Source organism: Anser brachyrhynchus, assembly GCF_964034855.1.
Source record: "Anser brachyrhynchus genome assembly, chromosome: 25".
Classification (NCBI taxonomy): Eukaryota; Metazoa; Chordata; class Aves; order Anseriformes; family Anatidae; genus Anser; species Anser brachyrhynchus.
This window is the reverse complement of record NC_137718.1, coordinates 4,259,041-4,286,001: the sequence shown is the minus strand read 5'-3', so window position 1 is coordinate 4,286,001 and position 26,961 is coordinate 4,259,041. Positions and strand designations below refer to the sequence as shown.

Sequence of the window (26,961 nt, the reverse complement as noted above, 5' to 3'; positions counted from 1 at the left end):
GAAGGCTAAAAGCTGGTTAAAAGTCTTAGTCAATCAGTAAAAGAAAGTGCAGAAGAAAACAGTCCATTCCTAAGGATGCTTGTTCCATTGCCTCTTTTCTAGCAAGTGTAATATAAGCATTAAATAGTTTTCATCAACTTTGTGACCTACGTACATGCACTTAGATGAATGCTCATGAGACTGTCACACACAAAAATCACCTCTTCCAAATCCTGCCAAAAGTGAACTTGAGTAGACTGCTGATACTAGAAATCAAAGTGCAAAACTTACTTTAAAAATGCTCATCACACTTCATTTCCCTGACCTTATGCCACTCAAAGTTAAATATTTAAACATTTCTCAGACCTGGTCTCAGCAAGTTTTAGATTACATTTTATACTATTATCTTCTTGCTTTTTTTTTGGGGGGGGGGGGGGGGGGGGGGGCGGCGCTGCAGGGGGTGCAGTATCTCATCTTACTCAGATTTCAGTCTCTAAATGGTAAGGCAGAGCCAATCTCTCATTTTATGCACGAATAGGCTTTTAAAGCTAAGCAGCTCTTCTACTAAGGTGTCTGTCCAGATTTCAAAGTTCAGACACTCGTGTCAATGTTTGCACAGCAGGAGTTTTCTGGGAATCCTGTACCTTCCAGATATGTCTGGAAGTGTTATTAAAAGTCATGATCACAAGCAAGAGTACGTGACATTGGTTTTTCCCGTGTGGTTTTTCCCCTGCTTTCCACTTAGCAGTCCTAACAAATTTGCCGGCCCAGGCCAAGCTTTGATAGATCTGCATCTTCAGCAATTCCATCTTTGAAGGCATCAATACAGCACGATCCATTCCACCAAAGCAAGGCAGAAACACACACAGATTGCTTTCACCACACTTAATGTTCTCATAGCACTCGCACATTATTGGATGGGTGGAAAAAAGCATCTAGTCTGGCACTTAGAACAGATGCCATTACTTGTCCTGAAATTAGAAGTGCAATTTCTCAAAAAGAATTCGACTACAAATGCATAAATCCAGAAGCAATGAGAAATGGGTCTCAACTTGTGTTTCCTATCTTGAAACGTGTGGATAGCTGTATCTGATAAACGACCCCACTAAAAACTAGTGCTCCCTCTCCAACTCAGCCTCTCGCTTCTGACAATGCTTTGAAAAGGTGATAGAAAACATCTCACTGTACTTGCGTATCTGCAGGTGAGAGTCTGGCAGGCTTTTGTTCAAAGGAAATTCTTTCAACAGTGATGAATGATCGGGGTGAGCAAGGGAATGGGGAAGAAACGGCTGTCGTGGAAGATGGAATCAATTCACGAGCTTGGAGAATCAGTTATTCACAGGAGTCTGTGGTCTTCAGAAGGTTATTGTTAGTCACAGCTATTCAGCAAATACTTTCACATGGAACTTTTCAAGTCTGAACACAGGTGAATATTTCCTATTCATTTTTCTTAATTAAACCCTGTATTCACTGGCTTTGGGTTCAGTGCTAAGCATTTCACAGAAGTAGGATAGGTAATTGACAGGTATAAAACCTCTCTACAAGTGCTTTCTGCAACTGCAGCAACTGTTCCTGGAACACAAAGCTAATATCTGATATATCACGATATCCATCTTTTCAATTTTTCTGTGAAACTAAAAGATATGCAGGTTATAAGCAATAAAAGTGAATTTGCATCAAGGCTTCTGTTAAAATTTGCAAAGCTGTTTAGTTATCCAAACAACAGGGTGTTTATTTTCCTCCATCCTTCCAGCTGCAAGCACCGAGAGGTGAACCTACCTGCGTTAAAGCACACACCTCACAGAGTTCAGCATGTCTGACAAACTGCCACCAGAAAAAGCATAGCAGTAGTAATACGTTGTGTTATGGTTACTTCCAAGCTGACAAAAAAAAAATTAAGTTGATCATCCCTTTTAAATACGGCTCTTGTATTTATTTTAAGCCAAAACTCTTAATTCAGCTGAAAAAAAAAAAAAGACAAAAATGGAGTATTTTAACCACTAAATTTCACAATGCAAAAAACAGTCATCATTTGAAAACTCTGGTAAAAGTTTATCCCCATCTTTCCATGGCAACATAAACATAGGATACTACTACCAGATAATCCTAAACTGCAAGCCTCAGGTGTGCCAGAAGAAAAGTTTCCTCCAACTTTCCCCCCTCAGGGCTGGAGAAGCTCGTCAAAGACAGAACGATTTTACCTTCCACTTCACCCTCCTGCTCTGCCCATCCTTCCCAGCACGTAGCCCCCTCCTATTTCTCATGAGGCAGCAGAAAGGCCTCTCAGTCCCAGCTGCCCAGCAGCACCTCAGTGCCCTCAGCAAATTAAATCCCTGCCATCAGCAGCCCCGGGTTTCTATGGCTGCAGCAGCAACGGGGCCGTTACAAGCACCAGGAAACTGTGAGGTGGAGGGGACAGAGAAGGGAGCAAGGGTGATGAAGAGGAAATTGCCAAGCTAGGAAATCACCATCTGTTATTCCAACAGGTAACAGACAGCCTCGCTCATCAAGAAGGGCTGTCCTTCGATAGCCTTAAAGCTTTCAGCCTGTGAATTAAAGTCAGAGCACCTGCACCGACGGAGCTTTCCCATAGCTGCTGCAAGCTCCCGCTCTCTGCATACGAGTGCCGAGTTGTCAGGGGTAACATACGCTTGTCACTGAAGGTAGCAAGCTAACACCGGCCTTTATTAAAGATGAGACTCGTGTTCAGTGAACTGTAATCATTGCACTGATACCAAGCCCCGTGGGAGGCAGGTGGCAGATGGCACCACAACACCTCTGAGGATCCCAGCACCCATTTGGTTTGTGCAACCCGGCTCCACTTAAGGACTTAGGAGTTTCTTCATATATATACATATATATATATATACACATACATAGGTGGTAAACACCTCGATTATATGAACTGAAGTTGAAATGGAGATGCAGAGGTGAGAGGAAAATTTATAGCCGAGCTCATGAATGAATGGCAGAGCTGTAAGGTGAATTTTTAAGGGCTTTTAGCTAAACAGAGCCTGCACAAGCTGAAGCGCATGTAATATTACCAGCATGTCCAAAAACCAAAGGGGCGCTTCCTCCTTGAGACCTTTGTGTTCTGTTAACTCAGTTTCATAAAGCAGGGGGAGCAATGTTTACAGGCTAAACCCATTCATAGTGAGCAAGAGAATAAGCGAGCTGCCTCGGCCAAATGCCTACCAAACAGTTGCATCTATCACACAGACCAACACAATTAGTACTAATTGGCGCTCTTTGAAGTCACACTCAGTTGGAGTCAGACTGAACCTGGAGCAGGGCTCCCTTCCCTCCTGGCAGTCCAGCGGAGAACTGTGGTAGTGAACACAAAGGACAGGTAAATCCTGGCAAGCACAGGGCTGTGTACGACATGATGTTCAGATGGTCCCAGAAATATTTGCTGGCTAGGTAGGATCAACAGCATTTAAGTTCCGGGCTGTTTGCAAATGAGTCAGTTTTGATGCTCTTGTGTGAATGGTCACCCTAAACCACACAAATACCGAAAGATAAATATTTAAAAAATACAAGCAGCTGCACAAAGGCAGCAAAACTCAGCCAACAAAATAGTGCTGGTAAGATTCACAGGCACTTGGCACACGTTATCAAATAAAACCATATCCTCTGCAAACAGCACCTCGGTACTCTACATAAGAGACGCATGCTGCAGTTCCAAAAAATCAGTTCACTGGAAGCACAAATGAGGCCTTATTTGAACTTGCAGCTTCAAAAAGGAGAAAGATTACATTAATAACTAAGTCCCTGCTAAGCCATCATTCATGTACTGTCACATTTCAGATTCAAAAAGATACCACATCAGTGGAGGTTTGTGCTTACGGATTTTCCAAGGCTACCAACAGTGGAGAAGTTGGGTTGTTTATTATACAGGCCTACACAGAAAACTTTTCCTGGTGTTGCTTTGAAGATGCAAGGGAGCATGGATACCAGCTAAATGCCATCTACGTATTCAAGTCTCAAATTCAATCCTCAGGGTGTTTGCACATTATTCACATTGCTTCTCTTTTCTCCAGAAATCAAGTTTTTTTGTTTGATTTTTTTTTTTTTAATGTAGTGTAAGCGATAACCATGGAAAGATTTATTCCAAAAATTTAGACACAGTATTGTGAGAAGTAGTTTCTGCCAGCAGGACTCTACACTGCAGAACACCACGTCTGACCTGCATCCTCCCAAAAAGCTCAATTCACCAACTCCACCTACAAACCGACCATGAAACATGCAACCCATTGACCTCTTCTACTGCAGACATCCTGCGGAACTGCCAGTTCCTCACACCGGTGTGAACTCAACGTGAATTTTGACAGAAGCGATAAGCCAACGCAGGCTGGCAGCCCCGAGCAGCACGCACAGCGCTCCCTGCCGCAGCCTGGTGTTTCAGGCAGGAGCCCCGCTTCCTCTTGGGCCTAAAACTGAAACGTGGAAGTTTCTAAAAACCAGACAACCTGAGAAAAACCATTGGCAGAAGTACTCGTTTTTGCAGGTTCTCAGCAATTACATGGCATGGAAAGAACAAAACCTCAGGCCACCAAGCCACCCTGGTCTTCCTCTCAGTCACAAGCAGCGCGGGGCTTGAACAGTTTCCCATCCTCAAGTCCTTCTTCCGAGCCAGTAAATGCTGTCACCGATGCCACCTCCAGCCAGCAGCCTTCCCAAAAGTGAGAACACAAGCACTATTTGCATTTCCACAGCCCTTCCAAGATGTGAGAAGCTCTACAGCCATAACTCTTGTAGCTTTTGATATTTATCTTTCACCTTTAGCAGTTATTTAGAGGAGGGGGAAGAAACAGCACTATCTCAAGCATTCATGAGAGGTTTTTCCCTCTAGAAAGCTCCACAGTATTTTACCTGGGTGTGGAAGGAAAAAGATTAACATTCTTCTCCAGACCAGACTAAATTGTAATTTTGGTAAGCAAAGCAAAAGCATTATGAACTACTTGAAATTAAAGACTGTTTTTTATTAAAAATCAGAATATTTAAGATATCTTTATAATATTTTTAGCATGAGTTCCAACAAATCAGCAGTTCCCTCTCACCTGATGTGTCTCACTAAGCTGACCAAGAGACTTTGCATAGGAATGTTCTTCCTTAAGGAAAAAAAATGGAAATTTTACCTCTTTCTGCCGGAGAACATGAACGGTAACAGCCACACAAAGCACGTTGCTGACCAGTATGAAAAAAACACCCAGCATGGCATCTGGTTCCTACTATCAGATAAGCTGTGAAAATTTCTCCTGTAAAACCTCTATGGTTTTGTGCCTGGCAATTCAAGAGACCTCTGTCACCTCATCACATACCCTTTCATCAGATCAGATGAAATGCTTTTAATAACATACTTCATTTTTAACAGCTTGAGTTAAAGATGCTAGAGTCATTTTAGGACTTGGGCAAGTCCTTTCCCTTTAGCTGAACCTGTCATTTAGGACTTAACTCCAGCAGAAGACCAAACCAAATCCATCTTCAGAAGTGTCAAGAGCTGCAGAACAATCAACTCCATACTGATCCAATAAAATCCACAAGATTTTTAATGTTATTCGGAGCACCAACATTTTATATTTAATAAGCTATTCTGGATGTTGTAACTGACATGAGTTTGGCTTTTTGGACAAGTGCTAACAGGAGGAAAAAAAAATATCTTGGGGAGCTCTGGGAAGGGACTACAGACATCAAGGCACAACTTCCAGGACATGTCAAGAGAGAAAATCCAGCAAGGAATAATGACAGGCAAAGTGTGATTTTGAAACCTCTTCCATCTTCTGCTTTCTGGCTTATTTTTTCCCCACAGGAGTGGAACACATTCAGATTACCACCAGCACAACCTGTGCCCAGCATGAATATCTCACGGCAAACTGTTCAAGAGCAAGCGATTTACTGCACCTCGACTATTACACATGTGCTGGTGGGGAGCACTCACAGAACAGTTGAAGTCAGGCCACAGCAGTGCGGGGGCACCTATTTACTCTCAGCTTCTGCCAGGGAAAGGACGGACAGGATTTCATTTCAATACCAGCTTTAAACCAAAAAGGAGAACAGTGCTTCGAGCCCAAGTCATCTACTCTCTCAACAGTTCTTGCATTACACACATTAAGAATCACGTGTAGTTCTGGACATTACTAGAAAGGGTGGCTTTAAGTAAATAAATCAGTTAAAGCAGATAGACACATCCCCCACATCAATAATGCACGTTCATAATAATGCATGCATAGCAAAAAGCTACCAGATGCAGTCTGTGAGGACAGCCTTGCACTGCCTCAATCAAGTTCTGTGCCCTTGTGTGCAGGATTCATACTTTACAAAGCCGTATGCAGGTAAGTAACTTCTGTTATTAACTGGGTAGTAAACAATGGACAAAGAGCATAGCTACAAAGCTGTCTATATCCCTTCTGAAATAATTCAAGTTACTGAATGACCATGCGAGTCCCCCAGAGCAAACGGAGTCTGGATCATCACGCTTTTGTGGAAGCACAAGTTACAGGAAAAACCATCTATCAGAAAAATGGCTTCTTCCTCCTGCCTCATCTTGAAGAGAGCTCAGTGTTGTAGGCAAGCTAGGCTCTTACATGCCCCCTCTTCTGTTTAATGAAAAGAAATACTCCTTTGCTCTCACTACCAACCACCTAACAGCTTGCAGAGAACCAGTAGGCAAACAACCATTACAATTATCCAGGTTATTAAAAACTAACCAGTGTTATAAAACATTTTATAGGCTAGAGTTTCCAGATAAAAAAAAACAGCCGGCTTTCATCAGACCTGGAGCATTACGGACAGCCTCTAAGTCCTAAAAACATTTGTTTATTCACTTGGATGCTTACTGTATGCTAATGGTCACAGAGCTATTGCTCTTGCTCAGGGGCGTGAGCAGCACATGCATCACTGGAATGAATCAGCTGGTGCACAGCTTGCTCTCAGCTACCAGCTCTCCTGGGAAAACCCTGCCAAACAGGCGGATAAGCTGGCCCCATGACAGGGTTAAGGTTATTAGGCTCAAAAAAAAAAAGTGCTTCACAACAATTCAATTAGGAAGAGGGAGCAATCAGAAGCAAACAGCATTCATTTTTTCCAATGGGAAAAACATGCTGATGGCTGCACACTTTACCAGGTGAAACTCGGGAACACAAGCTTGGGAAGTCAGGTACTTAGCAGCGTGTCTCTGCTACCAGAAGATGCACAGCACACTGACCACACTGGGAATCACAGTTAGGGCACTTGCAATTAATCAGCTGGACAGCTCAAACATCGTTACCGTGCAGGGCTTGGTGGAGGAACCACTAGACAAAATGCTTCAGCCTCCGCTGCACAGGAGCCGTACAGGTCTGTTTCCCTTAAATGAATAGCACAGTAAGTGACAAGTGTCATCTATTAAGAACAGCATCACAATAAAACAGCAGCAAGAAAGAGCTGGTGCTCTAGATGACCAAGTCCTCAGGAGGGGAAATTAGATGGGCAGCATCAGTCTGCTTCCCAGAAAGCCAGCCCCCTGCCCTGCGATTTTAGAGCAGTGTTTCACATACAGCAAACAGCCTTAGGGTGCGGCACGGTTTACCTCGCAGCACTAGCTGCTACATCTCTTTCAGATTAATGCCACAAAATCCCTTTAGGGTTCATCGCTCTTCCCGTGACAAGCTCTCCACAGAGACTGCGCGTTCTGTGTCGTTTCTATGCCTGCTGAGCTTTTGGAAGCCCAGTGATGATCTCTGCCTCTGAGCCCAGACACTCAGCACACACTGACCAGCAATCTATGTTTTTTCCCCTCTGGACTGGGAAGGGAAAAATTCCATTTGAAAACATCATATGTTTTCCGTTGCAAAGGGGACAATTTGGAGCCTGCTACTTATGAAGAAAGGAGGTGCCATGCTGGCTTTGGTATGCTAATGCCACCTAATCCATCAACTGCTTCAGCTTTTTTCCAATCACCACTTCAAAAACATAACCAAGGTTAAGGCAGAAACGTCTTTAGAAAGATTAATAAGGAGACAGCTGTCAGCACAGCCATGGGAATATCATGTGCACATAAAGATACAAAGTGGTGGTGGCATAGGTTTGGTTTTGTTTATGTTTGTTGTTGTTGTTTTTTTACACATTTACAAAGAAATCTGTCTTGCCCTCTCACACTATCACTAATGATAAACCCAAATGAAAATTCTTCAGCTGTAAAAGCTGCTCTGTGGAAATTCAGAACTTAATTGTTATTCTGGCACTTCAGCATGTGCCCTATGCATTATCCTTTGCAAGTTTCCAATGCTATTGCCTGAATCACGACATCACCACAGTTAAGCGAAAGCCAGTCGTATTCCTCAACCAAGAAATGTTTTTCAGTGCTAACTTTGAGAAAGGGCTCAAAGTCCTTGGCAGCATGCATTTATTGCTGAAGCTTCCCCGAACCTTAATAAAATGACGGATTGACCTTGCAAGAGGGAACTCGTGTGACAAGTTACCACATACTCAAAGGGCATAACAGAAGAAAGCTCTGTCCTGTAAATACTGGGGTAACAGTGTCAGTGAGACAGCTGGGAGCAGAAGCCATAAGAAACTTCACATCTGTCTTTTTTTTTTTTTAAACACAAGCATGATACATACATTCAGGAATAAACCCACACAAAGGTGCAACAAAAGAAAAATTAGTCAGCACTAAGCTAGTGTAAAGACTTATAATGCACTAATTTCTCATGGAAAAATGTCTTGTTGTTTTCAGGCCCTTCACGAGATGTATATTGTTCCACTCTGACAATAAAAGTGGAGTAAACTACGTTATGATGTAGACACCAATTGCACCTGCACAGTGTTAGATAACACACATCTTTTTCTTCAAATGGTGACACAGTAACTCACTGGGCATTACTTTTGCTGTGTTGACAGGCTCTTGGAGGTCTTAGAATTATTCGTCCTCTGCTTTTGAGCCAAAAGACAGAGTGACTTTCAAGTCTGGAAAGCAGCCAAGAATTGAACCCAGACATCCTGATATGCAGACCCACATAACAACCACAAGGCTGCCATGTCTCCATCTCCTCCTCATTGCCCTAACGTCAGCAAGTGAGTGCAGGACTTCAGAGAAAGGCTCAGGGGATAAATAACAACACCGCAAAAATAAACACTGACCAAGGCTTGGCATCTTCACTCCCTGTCCCGGTAATCCCCCCAGAGGTGTCGCCACACTCTCTCCCAAGGGTCTCTGCAGGACGCCTCAATGTTAGCCTTGCCACCCATTCTTTAAGGACGGTCTCCCTCACTCACACCCAAGTCCTTTCTGCTGGATCTGCGCTGCCTTTAAAAGGGATGTGGAGGACCACTAAAACAGGGCCAGATCCTCGCGCTGCTGTTTTTATCATGCCCACTGTCTGGGCACAAGGATTGGGCCATTTGGTCTGGCATCGTGAAGTCCAACAACTACATGACCCATTCCAGCCACTAGGTGAGGACAAAGCTCCTGAGAGAATCCCACCAAAACCTGAGGGGGAACAACAGGCCCTAACCGCTGGGGACAGGCTCTTTTGGAAGCAGGGAAGGGAGAGTGGCCAAAAACATACCTGCTCTCACTGTACTCCTTCTTCTCTCTCACACGCAGCCACCTCCGGAGGAGGAAGCGCTTGCGCCGCGGGGAGGCACTGGGTGTGGAGCAGTTGGACCAGGGGGTGTCCTCGTCACTGGACGGGGTGATCTCAATGGAGGGGAGCTGCAGGTATTCCTTGCTGGAGGAAGGAGAATCCTGGTACCTGCCGGCCTCCAGGCTCTGCTCCTGCACATTCTTCATCCGCCTCATCTTGAAGCGCTTCCTGCGCAGGGTGGGGGTGGACGAACTGGACCAGGCACGGCCGCCCTCCACCACCTGCTGCTCTGGGACTTGCAGTGCAGGGAGCTGCAGGGTTTCTGTCATGTTGGCGGCTGGCATCAGATGCCCTTTCTCCTCCCGCTCCCACCCCCAGGCACGCTAGCTCTGATCTCTGTGTAAACCACACCGCAAAAAACAGAGCTCGCCCTTCCCCTCCCTCCCGCAGTCCAGCTCTTGCCCTCCCTCTCACGCAGGAAGCCTCCTGGTGCTCAGGTGCTTTCATTTAACAGGCAGGGGTGCTCAGGACAGACATGCCACAAGGGAAGCCAGTTTCAAGTTTCTTTTGTCCTTCCCCTCTCTGGAAAACAAGGTCCCTCCCCTGCCCCGTCTCTCAAAGCAGTAGGTTTAGCAAGCACCAAGACAAGGGTTGCTTGCAACAGCTTGGCTCACTTTCAGGTTTGTTTGTTTTGCTTTTTTTTTTCCTTTGTTTTCTGTCCTCTTTGCCTAATGTTGGTTCAGAAAAAAACCTCCTGGGCTGGGAAACTCAGCTGTGGTCTTCTCAAGAGACGAAGCAAGTATGGAGCGGCGTGGAGCTGTGAGGAGGTCAGAGAGAGACAAAGGAGGAGGGAAGAAACGATACTGATAAAATCAGGAAAGAGGAGGAGCAGCAGCATGTTCTTTTTCTGTAGCGGATAAGACATGTGCAGGCAGCTGCTCCAAGTGTAACCGCACTCTTAATCCCAAGGGACAGGGTTTATATTACTGAATATGCCGCTGCCGCAAATCAACCGAATGACAAGGGTAAGAAGGGAAAATAACTTCTGTAGGAGCCAATTGGACAGGCTTTCCCCTCATCCCACCTTCCTGCTTGGACAGCCCCCCTGCGTGGGGAGGGAACAAGCGAACTTGGACTTCCAGCCTTCTGGCAAGGCTAGGGACTTTTTGTCCCACTGTTTGCTCACAGAACGGGCAGAGAAGGAGAGGGCTTGAGGAAAAGCTCCCCAGGCAGTGGCAGCGGATGGCAGCAGAGCTGGGAGCCGGCTGGTGCTGGAGCTCAGGCTCACGGGAGCGAAAGCTGACAAAAGGGAGTTCTTGGAGGGCAGCGCTGCTTCCAAAATGACAGAGGGGGTGATGAATGGCCTCAGGTCCAGGAACCAACAAAGACACCACAAAGACAGTTAAACGTGCAGGACAGATTTTAGACTGGGATGAATACACACGCTACACGGAAGATCCCCAGGCACTGCACATGCTAAGGAGGCTCTACCGAGGGTCATGCACTGGGAGGAACAGCAGTTTCCGACCAGCCTTGCAAAATTCTGGTGACGAAACCAAAACAGAAAGGATGTGAGTGTGAGAGTGATTCTCCATCAAGATCCTCTATGTTTTTCAGCAGCTCCTGGATGAAACTGCATTAAGGTATATTTTCAGGTAGAAGTGACACAAATTCTTTAAGAGAGTGCCTAGAATCCAGCTGCGTGAATTTAAGTGTGCTGTCAGATAAAAACATCTGATTCGACCTGGCAATGCTTTGGTTTTCATTGTTCAACAGCCTGAACCTTTAAAAATACTAGTTTCAGGTTAGAAAATATTTGTTGACCCAAACCAAAATATTTTGTTTTGCATGGGTTCCCTCAAAGTTTTGTTTGAAAATAAACCTCACAAGAACTTTGAGCATCAGAAACTGTGGAATCTAGGACCTATATAACTGAACATATCAAAAAAAAAAAAGGAAGATTTATAGCAAGAACAAGGGGGAAGTGGTTCAATTTTATTTAATTCTATTTTTTAATCCCCAAATGCTAGATCTTATTTTACTATTGCCATTTTGCTCTGCTTCTCCTGTAAGTTAACAGCTTGAGCAAAACTTCAATTTCTGGAGTGCCTGTCACCTTGGTATCTATACACCTGGCACACACAATCGGAACACCTTCCACAAATACCCACTTAAATAAAAAAAAGTCAAAGAAAACAGTTAATTCTGAAAGACAAACATCTACAGAATAGACAAAGCCACAGTTTAATTTTTGAAGACCTGCATAAGGAGTGTTGCATCCCCCTTTCCTCTCATGAGCTGATTCCATGTTACAGGAGAGGAAGAAGAGGTGAAACCTGGACCTGAGTCCTTGAGCCACCTGGTGCCACCTCACATGCTGAAGCCACCTGTACCCTCACTGCCCCCATCAACCCACAGCCCCTGTCAACACACAGAACTCACTTTCAGCTTCCTCCTCCTCAGGCAACCGGGACGGAAAACCACACAATATCATTCCTAAATCTTAACCAAGACTATGTGTAACTGTGGGAAGGGACTTTTCTGCTTCTGCTTCACTTTCGCAGAAGGAAAAGGTGGTAGGAACAGAAGTTCTTTCCCTTAAATCTCCTCCCCGTCCACAAAAGGAACTCCCACCCTTGTTAACGTATTGCAACCACCAGAGCAGTAGCCCTTCGGAGGCTATCAAAGAAGTTTTGTTCCATATAGTTTGATTTCCTGTGAAATATTTTATCCACTGTGCAAGATTTTGCTGCTTCATTGCACTTATTTCAGCAATTAGCAGGGGCAAAAAGCTGGCATTTTTGCCTGTTTCAGTAAGAAATCACACAGAGTATGCTGCAGACCCTCAATCCCCACCAACATTAATTATTGAACAAGACTCGCACTATACTGCTCTGGGCAACAGCAGCATTTGGAGCTTTCTTTGGCAAGACAGAACCAGCCCTTTCACCAGTCAGCTTTTTGTTGCCATGGTTGTGCCAGGACAATTTCTTCATCCTCAGCCTCGCTGAACACGACTGGAATTCACTTGAGCAAGACAGGGCTCCTTCGCCACACCATTTGCACAGACTCAAATGATTCTCTTGGGCTGTGCCACGGGAATCTGCTGGGTTAGGACCGGGTACCCGCGCACAGGGACTAGCCCTTTAATTCCAAGTACCTCACTGATTACTAAGCAACACTTATTTGTGCTCAAACATTCTCAGGACATTTTTATTTTGGAGAGAGGATGCTGACCACCTGTCTTGTCCTCTGAGAAAAAAAAAAAAAGCCAGAAGCTGTGTAATAGGAGAGACCACTCAAACACCTGACCCACAGAGTGAAAAATACCGCCCATGATCAAGGACTATTTCTGTGCGAACCACAATGACAGCACGAGGCGGCTGCTTCCATGAGAGCTGCTGTTGCCAGATCCTTGCTGTAGAAGTACTCCTGTCCGGACAGTTTCACTGCCACTGCTGCCTGGATTGTTTCCCACCAGGAATTTCGCATTTTACTAGCCTTTACCCTGCAACAGGGCTTAGTCTCATTCCACTTACACCCGCTGTTACCATACCTAACCCGAGCATGAAATCCGGCTGTCAGCTGTTCAGACTCAGCTAAGTCATGGCCCCACAGTTACAGCGGCGGCACTCACGTACTTGCAGGCTGCGCTTCGCACCGAGCACGCATGCTCTAAGTGCATTACAGGAGGTTAACCTGATCCCCAGGTTCCATGCCTGGAGCTGCATCATCTGGCATCAACCACCTGCTTCTACCAGCGGCGTCAGAAATTGATCACAACGTGGGACAGAGGTGGGTTGCAGTAGGCTTAGTTGTGTCGTATCCAATCTCTCCTAAGAGAATTAAATATACAGAATTCGCCCAAGTGTTTTGTTACTTTACATATTGCTTGCTGGCTATTTTATTAATACTTGCAGGGGCTGAAAGAGCATTCAGCTCAACAGGGCTTTCTGCTTAAAGGTTAGCCTGTGTCTATTTGTATCTTGCCTCCCAAAAGTAATACCCATGTCAGTGATAACACTGAAAGACTCTAATCTCTGCATTATCGCTAACAGTATCACTCAACTTAAGGCATTCAAATTCTGGCCTCATACACAGCAGCAAACCCCAGATTCTTCAGCTGCCATCCGAAATCCAGCAAGTACCAATCATGACTCAAACTGCACAGCATCTATTTTTCCAGCATTAGGACAACCCTTTCACAGTTGATTTCTTCAGATAATACATTTCCTCCAAATTAGAGGGGATAGTTGAGCCAAAGATCAGCAAGCAAAACAAATTAAATCAGCGTCATGACTTTGCAATAATCTTTCATCAGAATATGGCAACAGGGCAAAGGTTTCAGGACCTTTCCCTCAATTTTCTGTACCATCCAAAACTGACATGGATTATCATTTTGCACTGCCTACCTACATGGCTCAAGACAAACCACTTGAGCATCACAAAAGGAAGCCCATTTCTCCTCATAAATCCAGAAGACCAGATCTAGAATAGATTAAATTTTGTCCCTCGCAGAACAAAGGGTGACTTGTTCGAATTAATTTCCACAGGAGCTTGGCATTTTTATTATGCACTACACACGTTGTATACAAAGGAATCAAGGGGACTCTGTCCAAATTCCTTGGATTTCCTCTACCTGTAACAGTACTTTTCTAACAGGTCACAGCTCACAGCACACACCATTAATCACAGAACAAGCCTGTGAGTACAAAAGGTCTCTGAACAGCGCATTCTTTCCTATTCAGCTAAAATACCTGCTTCACTAGCTCAGGCCGGTTAAGTTTGCTGTATTTAACCCAGACCTGAAAAAAAAAAATGCACACCCGCTTAAGGACCCCAGATGTACTAAAAACTCCTCATACCACTTGGGAAGAGAAACCATTGCCTACAAAGATGTGACAAATAAAAATTAAAACTAAGAACATACCTAAACTTCATTTTCCCCAAAGAGAACAAGTACAGGTTGGATTAAATCCTTGCTTCCCTCTGCTAAAGCACACGCAAGCAGCACCAGAGATCCCAGTTGCAAACCACACTGCCTAACAAGGGCTCAGTACAGTCAGGCTTTTCAGCATGTCAGCAACCCAGCCAATACCCAAACACAAGCAACTGAAGTTAAACTGTCAGCTGAAAGCAGGACGAACAGAAACATGCACAGCTAAGCAGCATATTGCGTTGCGCACCACAGGATGATGATCTCCGCAGCTTACGCTACATATTCACCTGGATGTTGCAGTATGAACATCCTACCTCTGAGAAAAAAAAAATTGATTTTTGCAATTCTTCAAATAAACAGTTACAGTATGGACTTAATTTTCCCCTCTGTTTTAGGCACCAAAAATTAGATAAGGGGCTTAAGTTCAAGTGCAATGCTGTTGGAATTTTTACCATTCGTGGTTTTTGGACAAATACCTACAATAGCCCCTTCCCTCTGACACTAACAGTCAGCCTGGAGAAAAGCACAGTGTCTGGATGAAAGCCTGAAGGAACGCCCACAAACAGTCCCTGATAGAGCAAGCACCACAGCCACAGACCTCAAAATCTAAGGTGATACTAGACAAAAGGAGAAACAAATGCAGCCAAAATGCAAACAGCAAGGGTTTGGTATTTGTTTCCATTTTGCACCTGTGCAAAACTAAAAAAAGCTTTCAAGCAAAACGCAAAGGAAAAAGATGTCTTCCTTACAGAATACCCAACAGTCCAGTGACTGAGCCTCTCACAAGGTCAGTCATTTTTCTCGTGATTCAAGGATTATGCAATTACTTAAACAGCAATCAGTCCAGAAGAGGACAGCTTTACCTATTCAGAAGAGCTCAGACTTGAATCTCAGACTAAGGTACACGGCGTGCCCTTCCTGTAAGGAGAGGTTACGTGGCTCTGCTTTCCACCTGGGCCTTTGTCATGACTCGAAGGAAAACCCCAAGTGCTTTAGCAAGTATCACTTTGTGCTTTCTAGATGGCCTGACTCCAACAAAGATTTGTGCCTGGCTACGAGCAGCAACTCCTAAACTCAGGGCTTGCAGCACAGACCGCTCGCAAGGCTTTGACATAGGAAATGCAGGAATCAAACTGATTCCAGAGAGAATAAATGACGTGTTACCTGCAACTCTTCACTTGTACCAGCAGCATGGTTGGAAGTGGAATTCTCCCAAGTATTTCTGCTCTGTCTTGTGACAACTAAAAACAATCCTAAAGCACAACTGTCTAGTCTGTGTTTGCCTCCTGGAAGAGCAAGAAGCAGAACGTTACTTTGCCTTAGAAAATACTGAGGAAATGAATGCCTGCAGAGACGAAAAATTTTGAGTCTTATTCTCTGCAAGGCCAAACGGAAGCCACCAAAACTTGCCCTGAATTCCCAATAGCCGCTGAATGGCAGGAGAGAAAAAGCTTTCTTCAGCTGGTATACTCATTTTACAATAACTATATAGAGATTGCTTTATAAATACCATTCCTGTCCATCATCTCAATTATCCACAACTTCAGCAGCAAAGCTGCTAGAGCCCATTTCCTCAATTACATAAACGCCTGAGGAGAACTGTCATTTCTCTTCAAGATCGTTGGAGCAGAGCTATTTGGGAGCTACTTCATGCACAACTGAAAAATGTCCAGCTGACTTTGCATTCACCCTTACAATCCTGCACTTGCTCTTACAGAAAAGAAGCAAGTCCATTTCTCTCCCCCAACATACACACAGCACGATCAGGTAGCATATAATGCAGATCCAGCCATTTCTACTTGTGTATTTCATGCCATAAGCATTTGATGCAATGAACATGTATGCCTACAAAATTTATACATGCTTCTTGCTTGCATAACAGACCACATAAGACAGTAGATGTACTGCTATCTGAAGCATCAGGAGGTAGAGATTATTTACAGTAAATGAGTATGGAAGAGCTCTACACAGAGCTCCAAAGCATTGCCACGCGCAGTGACTGTCACAGTACATGCCACATTTACCATGCATAAGCAGAATGCTCTGAATATGCCCCTCAGGCATAAGTTTTACCTGAGCATGCATATGCAGGCGTGAAACAGCTGATAAATGCCTGCAGAACACACTTACAGGAATGTAGCAGATTCCATACATCTTACAAACAGTCATTACAGATGGTGCAGAGACAGCAGATGCCTCCCTTCTACAGTTACCTCTTCCCAGCAGCATCTGTTACTACATTTTTCGCTCAGGTTAGCGATGCCTTTGCTGCAACCAAGTAGGTTACAGTGGTGGCTTAACCAGGCAGGCAGCTAAGTACTGCAGTCATCCCAGACAAAACCAGGACAGTTACACTACTAATTGGAAGTTGGAAATAAGCTAATTTTTATGTATACGTACATAGAATTTCAAGTGCCACAGGGTCTCTTGCTGACCTAGTTCCTAACAACTGCTGAGGATCATCAGTCTGCAATGGTCATCTTTTAATGAAACAGCCTGTAACTGCCAGGTTATGTCCCAGTTGCCAAGAATCTGCTTCTCATATCTTCCCTCCAAATTATCATGCAGTTACACTCTTTTTGAGACGCTCAGGAAAAGCAAGGTCACCAACTCAGCAGAGGCACTCGATCACAATCAGATCCAAGTGCTCTGGGGGGAAGCTTCCACTAACAGTGCCCACACTGTGCTCCATTTCAGCTGTCCCAGGGCTTCAAACGCCAGCAGTCACAAACTGAACAAAGTTTTCTTATTCTTTCATTTGCCTCTCAGTATGAAAGCAGCAACAAGATCAAACAGGTGATACTTCTTCAGCTGTCTGGGTTTTTATAGTAATATTGAACAATCACGATTTCTACGTTTCTATAATGAGAGCTTACCCAGCAAGCATCTTCGATCTGAGAACACAGAGGAAAGGGTTGGCAGCACACATCATATTTTATACCCTGCAAATTGTCTCAGCAGTTCTCACGGGATTCCAACCAGTGTAACAGTCTCTGGTAAGCTGAACTGTCTGAAAAGGCTTTCCTTTTTTTTTTCCTCCCTTCCTGAATGCCAGGGAGATGAGGCATACATGGGTTAGGATTGTTGCTGAGATTGGGTATCAGGGTTCCAGGGACACAATCCTATTTCTCTCATTTGTCCTTCAGAGAAAGTCATCTCACATTTTGTCACAGTTTGCTTGCAGATAAAATTGCGATTAAGATAGCTGCCTGACGTGTTAAAACTGTGGAAGTTTAATTTAAGAAAGTATATAAATCACTTGGCCACCTTCAGGTCGATCAAAGCATACAGTCCGGGAGACCTGAGTTCATCTGAGCCCACAGAGCTGAAGATTCCACGGCCCATCACCACCAAGAACAATTGCAGTTCAAAGCAAGGATTCTCTTCAAGGTGGTGAATAGAAAAGCAAGAAGCTGATTTCTTTCTTGAGCGTAGCTAAAGCATGCATTGAAATCCAGCTGCTCATGAGCTAGGACATTTGTTTTGGTGAAAATGAAGAATATTGCAAATCCTACTGTCTTCGTTTTATTCCTTAGGAAATTTGGGCAGGGGATTGCACTGTTTGCTGAGCTTTAATTCGCAGTTAATAACTCCAGTTGTATTTTTACATCTTATGCTGGTTTTTCTCCTATCACATCCAGACTCAGAAGAGGTGAATAACAGGAAAATACTCTTAAATTAAACATCACAATGACTACTTTAATTACATGCTCTTTGCTGCTGGCCTCTTTGTTAACAGCTCCTACCAAACTTCATAACCACTCCCACATGCTTACTGGGATCTTCAGTCATGGGTGAGTTACAAAATGGAAGGCCATGAATCTATGTTCAAAGTCCTTCTTAAACCAAGGGCCAAGAGAAATCAGATGTGATGCTATTGCATGGAATACTATCCACATGAAGAAGGAAACAGCCAAAAAAAATAAAAGGTATTAGCCAAACCTAACACACAGAAAATTACAAGCTACTTGCTAAGGGGGCTACCTTTCTCCCTCATCTCCTAAACAAGGCTTTTTTGTGCCATCTAACTAAATTTAAAAAGACAGCATATTGAATTCCCATTACAGGTCTGTTTTGCTAACTATCTGAACAGTGGAGCACGCAGAACAAATCACTAATTCACTCTGATGTTTCCTGATGTGTCACGAATCCCTGAAACAACATGCATTTTACTCTTGGTCCGGGTTTCCACTCCTGCCTTCGATGTTCACAGCACAACAGGTTCTCTTAAACCCAGGTGTGCCAGGAGCACAGCATCACTGCTAGGGGAACCTGCACCAGCAGGGCCCTGCTGCTCTCTAGTGGCTAGAAAGCTGCAGGCAGCGTTAACAGGCTGGCTTCAGCTACAGCTGCCTTGAAGAGCCTGCTTCTGAAACGGTTCCTTGCCTCTAAGATGCTGTGTGGACATAGAAAATACTACCAACACAATATTCAAATTGTTCAACGACCTTAGCTGTCATTACACGCTGCCAGCCACTTTAATCCCTAGCTAAATATTACTGTCTTGTGCAGAGCCCGTAATTCCAGCCATCCACGACAATCTCTCTAACCTTAAGACGTCTGTCCACCGTTGGACAGCAGCACAAATCCCTGAGAGATCACTTCAAGCATTGAGCTATAGGTTGCCAAACTTTTCAGACCCTACAAGCCACACTGAGATCTTCCTCCACTGAGCGCCACAGACAGCTGGCACATGCCTTGTAGGGCCGGGGAGCGCCTTGCCAGCGAGCAGCGACACTTCTCACAATGCTCCACAGGTCAGGACGGAACTAGGGATGCTTAAAGCAAGCTGGATATGCTTGCCAAAGTCAGCATCAGAAAGTCTTTCTCCAAGAGCTGAGAATCTGGATTACCCATGGAGTCCGTTCACTCACCTCGGGAACTGCATTTGAGCCCCTCCACACAAGCATTTCTTCATAAACTTCATAATCCGAGAGGATTTTCTTGTACCCTTATGACGTTTGATTCTCCTCACACATTCCAGTTGCTCATCTTATGTTCTTCAGGATCAGCAGTATCAACACTCATACAGAAACTAAGGCTTTTCCCATGGGTCCTGCCTCAGCGCAAGATGTTCTGAAATTAGGTCAGGTTCACTTACAAAGGAGAAAAGCTTATGAGCAGGTGCTAAAAGGTCAAGGACCAAACTGCCAGAGGAGGAAATACAGACAGCAAAGCATACAGGGCTAGAGCTGAGAGTATTTGCTGGTTTAGAGGGTTATTCCGAGAGTCTCTCATAAAAAGCAAGTCCTCTTCCTGGGCAGATATTCATAGAAAAAGCTAAAGGATCTAGCTGTGTGCAGACAGGCTTTGCTAGCCAGGTGTGCAAGACTTGGTATGTAGCATTTGCTGAGAAACAAATTAATCCCTGGTATAAATCAAAGTCAAAGAAATCACACCAGGAAAGATTCGGTTCCAGATTTTATCCTCTTTCCTCACTACCTTTTACAGAGTTAAAACTATTTGTCACCCCCAGATTGAATTCTACAGGGAAAGTTGGTCCTTCTTTCCTTGTTCTGCTAAGCAAATGAGAATCAAAAGACAAATACTTGATAAAATGTGAAAAGCAATTACTAAGCCAAAGGAAAACAAATCAGGACTTCAGCCTGTATCTGCTACAGGCTAGCTGAATCTCTGGCAGACTGAATCAGACCTTTCAAAAACACCTGCAACTCCCCCCCCCCCCCCCTTTTTTTCCCCCCCCAGTCAATTTAATCTAAAAATCCAGGGCTCCTCTTTGGAGCAAACTGTTCTTGAATGTTAAAATATAAACCACTGCTAATTTTAGAAGGGTTTTTGAAGTAGGAGGGACATAGGACACCAGGAAGATGCACGGATGCATGTGGGAACAGTATCATTCCCAGACATTTCCCAGACTCTTTACCTTTCTTAAAAGGTGTTTTAATTTTTCTGCATAAGGCTATGCAGTAGTTTTGAAAGACTAATTTACAAGCAAAGCAACATCTCATTCGCAGGGTCAAATTCTGCCTGTGGTGGGAGTTGAAAGGGAAACAAGTCAATTCCAGCAAACAGTGTCACTGCCCTTGGAAAAGAATCTGAAAGCAGGAATAGACAAAATCTTACAGTTGTGAATTTAGTTTCCAAAGTTCTGGCTCTTACAAAATTATTCATCTCCGAATCAGCATTTGAGTCAATAACCTCTGCAGGAATGAATACTTAGTTCCTCACAGCATCTTTTCATTAGTTATAAATATACCTGCCATTCATTCTTGCCTGCATGCAATTTTACTCCCACTCCTCAGCCAACCAGTATTAGTTTCAAGTGAACAATGACATTTATTAGATTTTTTTTTTAACAATAATATTTCTGGGCCTCTCATCAGTGTGCTGAGGGCTAAACTGCACAATGACACATTTGTAAAGGTGTCAGAAAAAAAGCCCACGTTAAACGGCAAAGAAAAAAGCCCCAGTAAGCAGAAGCTCAGCGAGGCATGAGATAAATGTCTTTCTTTAATACACTGGAATCTGGCAATTACCTACTTTAGATGAATCAGTGTCTCTGATGCGAATAACATCTAGTAATTAAATCTAAGGCACAGAGCTTATGTAAGTAGTTGATTTGGATCTAAAATAACCAATAGGCCTTATAATTAGGCACAGTTAAAAAGGTATTGATAGCAGTAGTGTGACTGCCAAGTGCCAAACAATTCCCAAATAATTGTCAGAGTAAACCGTTTGGTTTAAACACTAAAAGTGTATTAAGAGGCAAATATCTTTCCACTTTTTGGGACAGAGGCTGGGGACCTGATGATCGTCGTTCTTTTCCATTAAGACTTAGTCTGCCTCCAAAGCCAACGGCTGTAAATTCCTTCTCTTACCTAAGAGACTGGATCTGTTACATTTTTCATCTTAACTCAAAGATGTTATGTTGTCTTCTAAGTCACATCGCTGGGGTTTTAAGTTATGCCTTGGCTTAAGCTTGTTGGAAAGCAACTTGCATGCTTTAAACTTTTACTTAGATCACTATATAGAATTACCATCAGAATCCCAGTGAAATATTGCAGATAATAAATTCAGCTTTCACCACAGGTAAAATTAATAAATAGCTCTACCAACTTCCATGTAATATAACCATGGCATGTACTGGGGAGTGCTTTTTGTCTGTACTCATGTACTTGATTTCTGCACAGTCGTGGTTCAACAGGAATTTCAGATAATCATTTTATGTTACAGAACTAACTTTCACCATTTTTCAGGGGGATTTGTTCTCCTGCACTAAGTAGCTTTTGTGACAAGAATAACTGCTAATGTACCTTCTTCAAGGTATTCACGTTCAGTGGAAATAAGTGCTGTGCAACAGTTAATATTCTGTTTTTCCAAATTTGATGGACAGACAAATCAGGTATACAAAACCCTACAAAAATAGCTGCCTGCCTGAGATACAAAAACACTTCAGCAGCTCAGATCAAGGCGATTACCCACTTCGTTTAAAATACAGAACACTTAATGAGGCAGAAGCCGAGACAGATGGGCAAACAGGCTGGGTCTCGCTCCTTCAAGTAAAGATTCAACAGCATCTGCTCAAGACATCCAGAAGGTTTTGTCACACAAATAATCATCATCTGTCAGTCTAACATCACGTAAGCAAACTCAGATGCGTGAAGAACAGAGGTTCTGTATCTCAGCTCAAGGAAAAGTCCTTCTTCAGAGAAGTTGCACCAAGCTTGTGAACATACACAAGTCCCTGGGAGTAGCGCTCTACATCGCATCATTGGTGTTTCCCACGTAAAATATATTTTAAGGCAACTGCAGGAGTTTGATACCTACTGAAGTGAGCACAGCAGGAACACTTCCTCAGCAGGTGCTTACACAAGCCATTTTTTCCAATGAACCTACACCAAGAAATTAAGGACAGCAAAACAAGGAAAAACCGCAACTGACTCATCTCAGAGAACTTATTAAAAACACTTTTAGAAACGGAATCAACAGAGAAGTGAAACAGATGTAAAATTAGAGCTCAGTGTTGCAGTGTCCGCCCAGTGAGAGCATCACAGCTGCTCATGCAGTAACACAAGCTGAGTCAGGATTTGTCTCCTTCCCACTACCACAGTTGACCTCGGTGAGGCAAAGAAGCCTGGAATAAGCACAGGCTCCGTTTCAGGTAGGACTGTTCTCAGCTGTGAGGGGTGGATGTGACACTTTTCTGTCTCATTTACCAGGCAGAATTTACATGCCACACGTTTAAGTCTTAACCAAGTACAAAACTCAGGGCTGCCTATACAAATTGCAGGAAGATGGTGCAAGTCAGCACTGCCTGCAGCAGAGGGATCAGCACTAAGAACTACCTGCAACATGTCATGGACATCCCTTGCTGCACTCCAGAAAAGATTTGAGCATTTCCTCTCAAAATTACATGCAGCTGTGCTCTGCACAGCATCATAAGCTGTTAAGAATCAGGTAAGTGAATTCTGATCTTCTCTTCAGCAATCCTGCTATTAGCAGGAGGATTATTATCTTTTGCTTACATGATATGTTCCAACAAAGGCTGACCAACTGAGGTAGGATAAAATAACTGAAATCATAGCTCTCCAAAGACTGCCACCAAGACCACTTGTGATGCTTGATGATTTTTAAGAGGTGTAAGTCAATGAGATCTACTAAATAGGAGGGCAACAAAAACACTGGAAGCAAAGGATTTATGCCTAGCTCTGGACTGCCTGCAGTACATCCTTGGTCAAATCTTTGCCATAAGTCTCTATGCAATGGAGAAGACCCCTCCCAGGAAAAAAACTTCAGCAATCTAGAACAAAACTAGACAGAAGCTAGATATAATTAAAAATATATAGCTAGATATAATTAAAAAAGAAACTGATCCATTTTACTCAAACAGGCCACAGTTCAACTAAAAGATGGGAACATCATTTAAATAGCAATCACGTGCGTGCATGAACTGACATCCTTGAGATTGCTTTTCATATTTTCCTGAGCAATTCCGTCTGTCCTAAGAAGTTCTAATTGCTTACTCTGTAATCCTTAAATATCTAACATTATATAAATACAATTCCAATACAAATATTTTAAAACATTTGATAAGCACCGAAGCATTTAAATAAATTCACCTGAATACCACTTTTGTTAAGAATCACTGTTTCACAGATTTGGCACGTAACACCATGCTGCTTTTTCTGTATAGCTCTGACATTCCAATTTCGCTACCAAACAACTCCACATTTAATGTAGTTTCTTTCACAATTACAGAGCTCTTATTGTTCCACCCTGCCTGACTTAAAACAAACTACAGTCAACAAACCTGTCTAAAACGCACTGTCGCACACCCTCTACTTCCACTTTTCTCCCTTTTGGTAGGTGACGCTCTTTGAACTAACATTGCCCAAGTTTAAATACTTAAATATTTGGTACAGTATATATTTCAAGTAGCCAGCATGAAACGCACGTGGTAGTGCAGCACTTACAGGGTTAAATGAACAGCAGCAAGCACGGGCAGTCTTCTGTGGCTGTCTTCTTCAGGGAAACCTCTAAAACACAGCAGTGGATTCATTTCAGCAACTTTGGGAGCTGCAGTGGCGTTGGAGTGAAGGCACCCAGTGTACGGACTTGTATGTGGACAGAGGAGAGGGAGGGGGAAATGGAGCAGGAAGGATCACAAGGATCATAGGAAATCCTGCTGAATGTAGTATGAAAATCAGGCAGGATCTTCCGTGGCTTTCCCTCCCTTCCCCCTCACTCCCACCACTATCTCAAAAGCAGTTTCAAAGCCAGAGGGAGCAAACAACAAGGCTACAACTAATAAAGTTCACATTTATAACACCGTCCCTAAACTTAAGGCAGTCACAGACGGTTAAACAGCTTGCTCCGGCATTTCAGCAAGCACAGAAAGCAACTGCAAGCAGCGACTGCTGCCGCAGCAGCTGCCACAAGGGCCGGAAGGAAACCCAGCAGCTGGCTGTAAGGTGGCTCTCGGGCCCGCAGGCACACTCCGAGATCACCCTCACGTCGCTTCTTCTAGCGGGCAGCTCTCCTGCAGCGCGTCCTTCCTAGGGCGGGAAGCAGCACCAGCAAGAGACGTGAAAGGAGAGGCGATGGGTAAGAACTGCGATGGTCCTCAACGTGCCTCCCCCCACGCTCCCCAAAGTCACTAGGGGAGCGCGGCAGGAATCTGACTCGTAAGCAACTTTCCTCACTCTTGGGTGCTGCTTATGAAAACAAACAGAAGGGTTAAATACAGGCTTGCAAACGCTGCTGTCCTCAGTTCCTGGGAGTTCTCCCACAGTTCTATAACTGTGTGGATGTATAGGCTCCAAAGGGGCTTCATTAATTTCACACACTTGTTTCTTCTCCGCACAAATTCAGTATCCGGATGGTCACTAATCCAGATCATCAGATCTTTCCCGTAGCACTGGTCTTCGTGGAAGAAGGCAGGATCAGGCAGAGCGATGTTTGCGTGCTCAGTACGCAAGGAGACACTGACAGCTAAGCCCTGCTGTGCAGGAGGACCTGCTCTCAGCACCTTCTTGCAGCTGTACCACTACGAACGTGCGGTTGTGTACACACAGGCCCCATTTGTACGCACGCAGAGATGACTACAGAGCACGCACTTATGTCCAGCCACAGAGGCGTACTTCTGTGAACGGCTCCCACCAGGAAGCATCACCCATTTGTGCTGTCACCCACCAAAAGCAACATGCATCTGTGCAGGCATGTCCCTATGAGAGAGGCTCTCTCTCAGTGACCAGGGCATATTTTAATAAGCTATAAATCCAAAGAAACTGCAAGATTCTTCCTTTAAAAAAAAAAAAAGAGGTCATTTCTCCCATAGGACTCAGCTTAGTACATGCAGGACCATTCTAAGATTATTAAAAAGATTAAAAATTATTCACGGATCTAAGTTTGGAAGCTAAGTATAACAAATGTCTGAGCACAAAATAAAGGGAACTCGACAAAGAAATCCTCAAGCTTGTGCGGTGACAATACAAGGGAACAAAAAGCAACTTGAAGCTCACGATGTGAATCAACAGCTGCCGGTAATCCAAGTAGCAAAAATGCACACAGGAGTTAAACTGGTCACTTACCAGGCCATATCTATATTAGTCACTTCCAACTCAAGAAAAGGCAAATGACAAGAACACAGAGTGCTATAGTTTTGCAACGGAAGACTGAAGGCCCGCATTTTCCAAGGATCACATCATTTTTCTTCAGGCGTTTCTTTAATGCAGTAATTGATAATCCACCTCCAGACACTCACAGCACTTCAGCCAAACTCGCAGAACTTTCCAGTCTACCCTCTATTTATGAGTCACTAGCAGCACCCTCCGATCTTCCTCTCGGTTAATACCACTGAAATACAATTCCTAGTCACGGAAATGACAGATGTACCCAGGGCTAATTTTCTTGGGAGAGTTTTTGGCAACTTTTCCTTCTCTAGGATCCTTCAAAAGATCTTTCAAGATTAAAGTCACAGGATGCGATCCAGAAATCGCTACAGGCAACAAAACCTCTCCAACTCAACCAGACCAAGTAAAACCCTAGAAGCACAGTGGGACAGCAGGTATATATACGAAGGATATATGAAGGAATATATGAAGGACGTGCTTATCCTTGACCATTCATCCTGACACAAATAAGAGATCAGTAGTTGCTGTTAAACACACGTGATGTTCAGATAGTTGGCTGGGTCAGGGGTAAGGAGCAGAATGCAGCAGACCTGATGCAGTCAGCACGCGACCTGCCTCCACATCCACCCGTGGCACTTACCACACGCCCACCCCACACACAAGGTTTGTATCTTTCTCTCACCGGTTCCATCAGTCTAGACCTTTTGCGTCAGCCCGTCACAGGCAGCGCCTCGAATCACAGCCGGCTATTTCAGCCCCGGTCATTTCCTGACCTCTGCGCAGCTTCCAACACAAGCGATCTCCGCTTCCTGGCTCTCCTGAAATTACGCAACACTGATGGTGTTGACGACTTTCCCATAATTTATAGTGGATACTTGATTTCGTTCCTCCTCCCCAAACGAATACTAAAAGCTGGAAGAAAAGAATATTCCGCTTTGGATCTAGTTTCATTGTTTTTAAATCGTTACAATTTTATATATTATTTTATAAACTATTTTAAAATAGTTTAAAAATAAAAGCTTATGGATTTACAGTATATGTTCCATCTTTCTAGAAGACTGATGCTAGATATAAAATTACATGATACCATTCATTTTTTATCTCAAATGTCATTACAGCTATGCACAGCGTGACAGTTCTGTTAACTGCTTGAAATTCTTTTTTTTTTTTTTTTAACTGTAACTTTCAGAGTTTGGGCTTTATTAAGTCAGACAGTCCCTTAAGCTTTTTTCACCATATTTAACATAAGTTAGAACAACTAATAGGGCAGTGAACACTGCCATCATGTGTGTTATGAGCATATATTCACAAGTGGGGCTTACCAAGATTCAGTTTTTTCTTAAGATACCCTGGGTCCTCCCTCAGAGGTTTCCATGGAAACCTG

The 26,961-nt window shown here is 43.8% G+C and overlaps 1 protein-coding gene across 17 annotated transcripts in view; it reads right to left on the bottom strand.

Moving 5' to 3' along the window:
* The window catches only part of GRAMD1B (GRAM domain containing 1B), a 164,043-nt gene that overhangs the window by 89,157 nt on the left and 47,925 nt on the right, over positions 1-26,961 (bottom strand). For 15 of the 17 annotated variants that reach the window (XM_080568047.1, XM_080568057.1, XM_080568059.1 and 12 more), the window contains exon 2: positions 9,528-10,362. The exons of 1 other annotated variant lie outside the window; for it this stretch is intronic. In XM_080568047.1, coding sequence (XP_080424173.1) covers positions 9,528-9,889 — 362 coding nt within the window. In that variant the 5' untranslated portion in view covers positions 9,890-10,362. Of the gene's footprint in view, positions 1-9,527; positions 10,363-23,918; positions 24,317-26,961 lie in introns of those variants that run through there. One more of the 17 variants, XM_080568040.1, reaches the window with a different exon arrangement.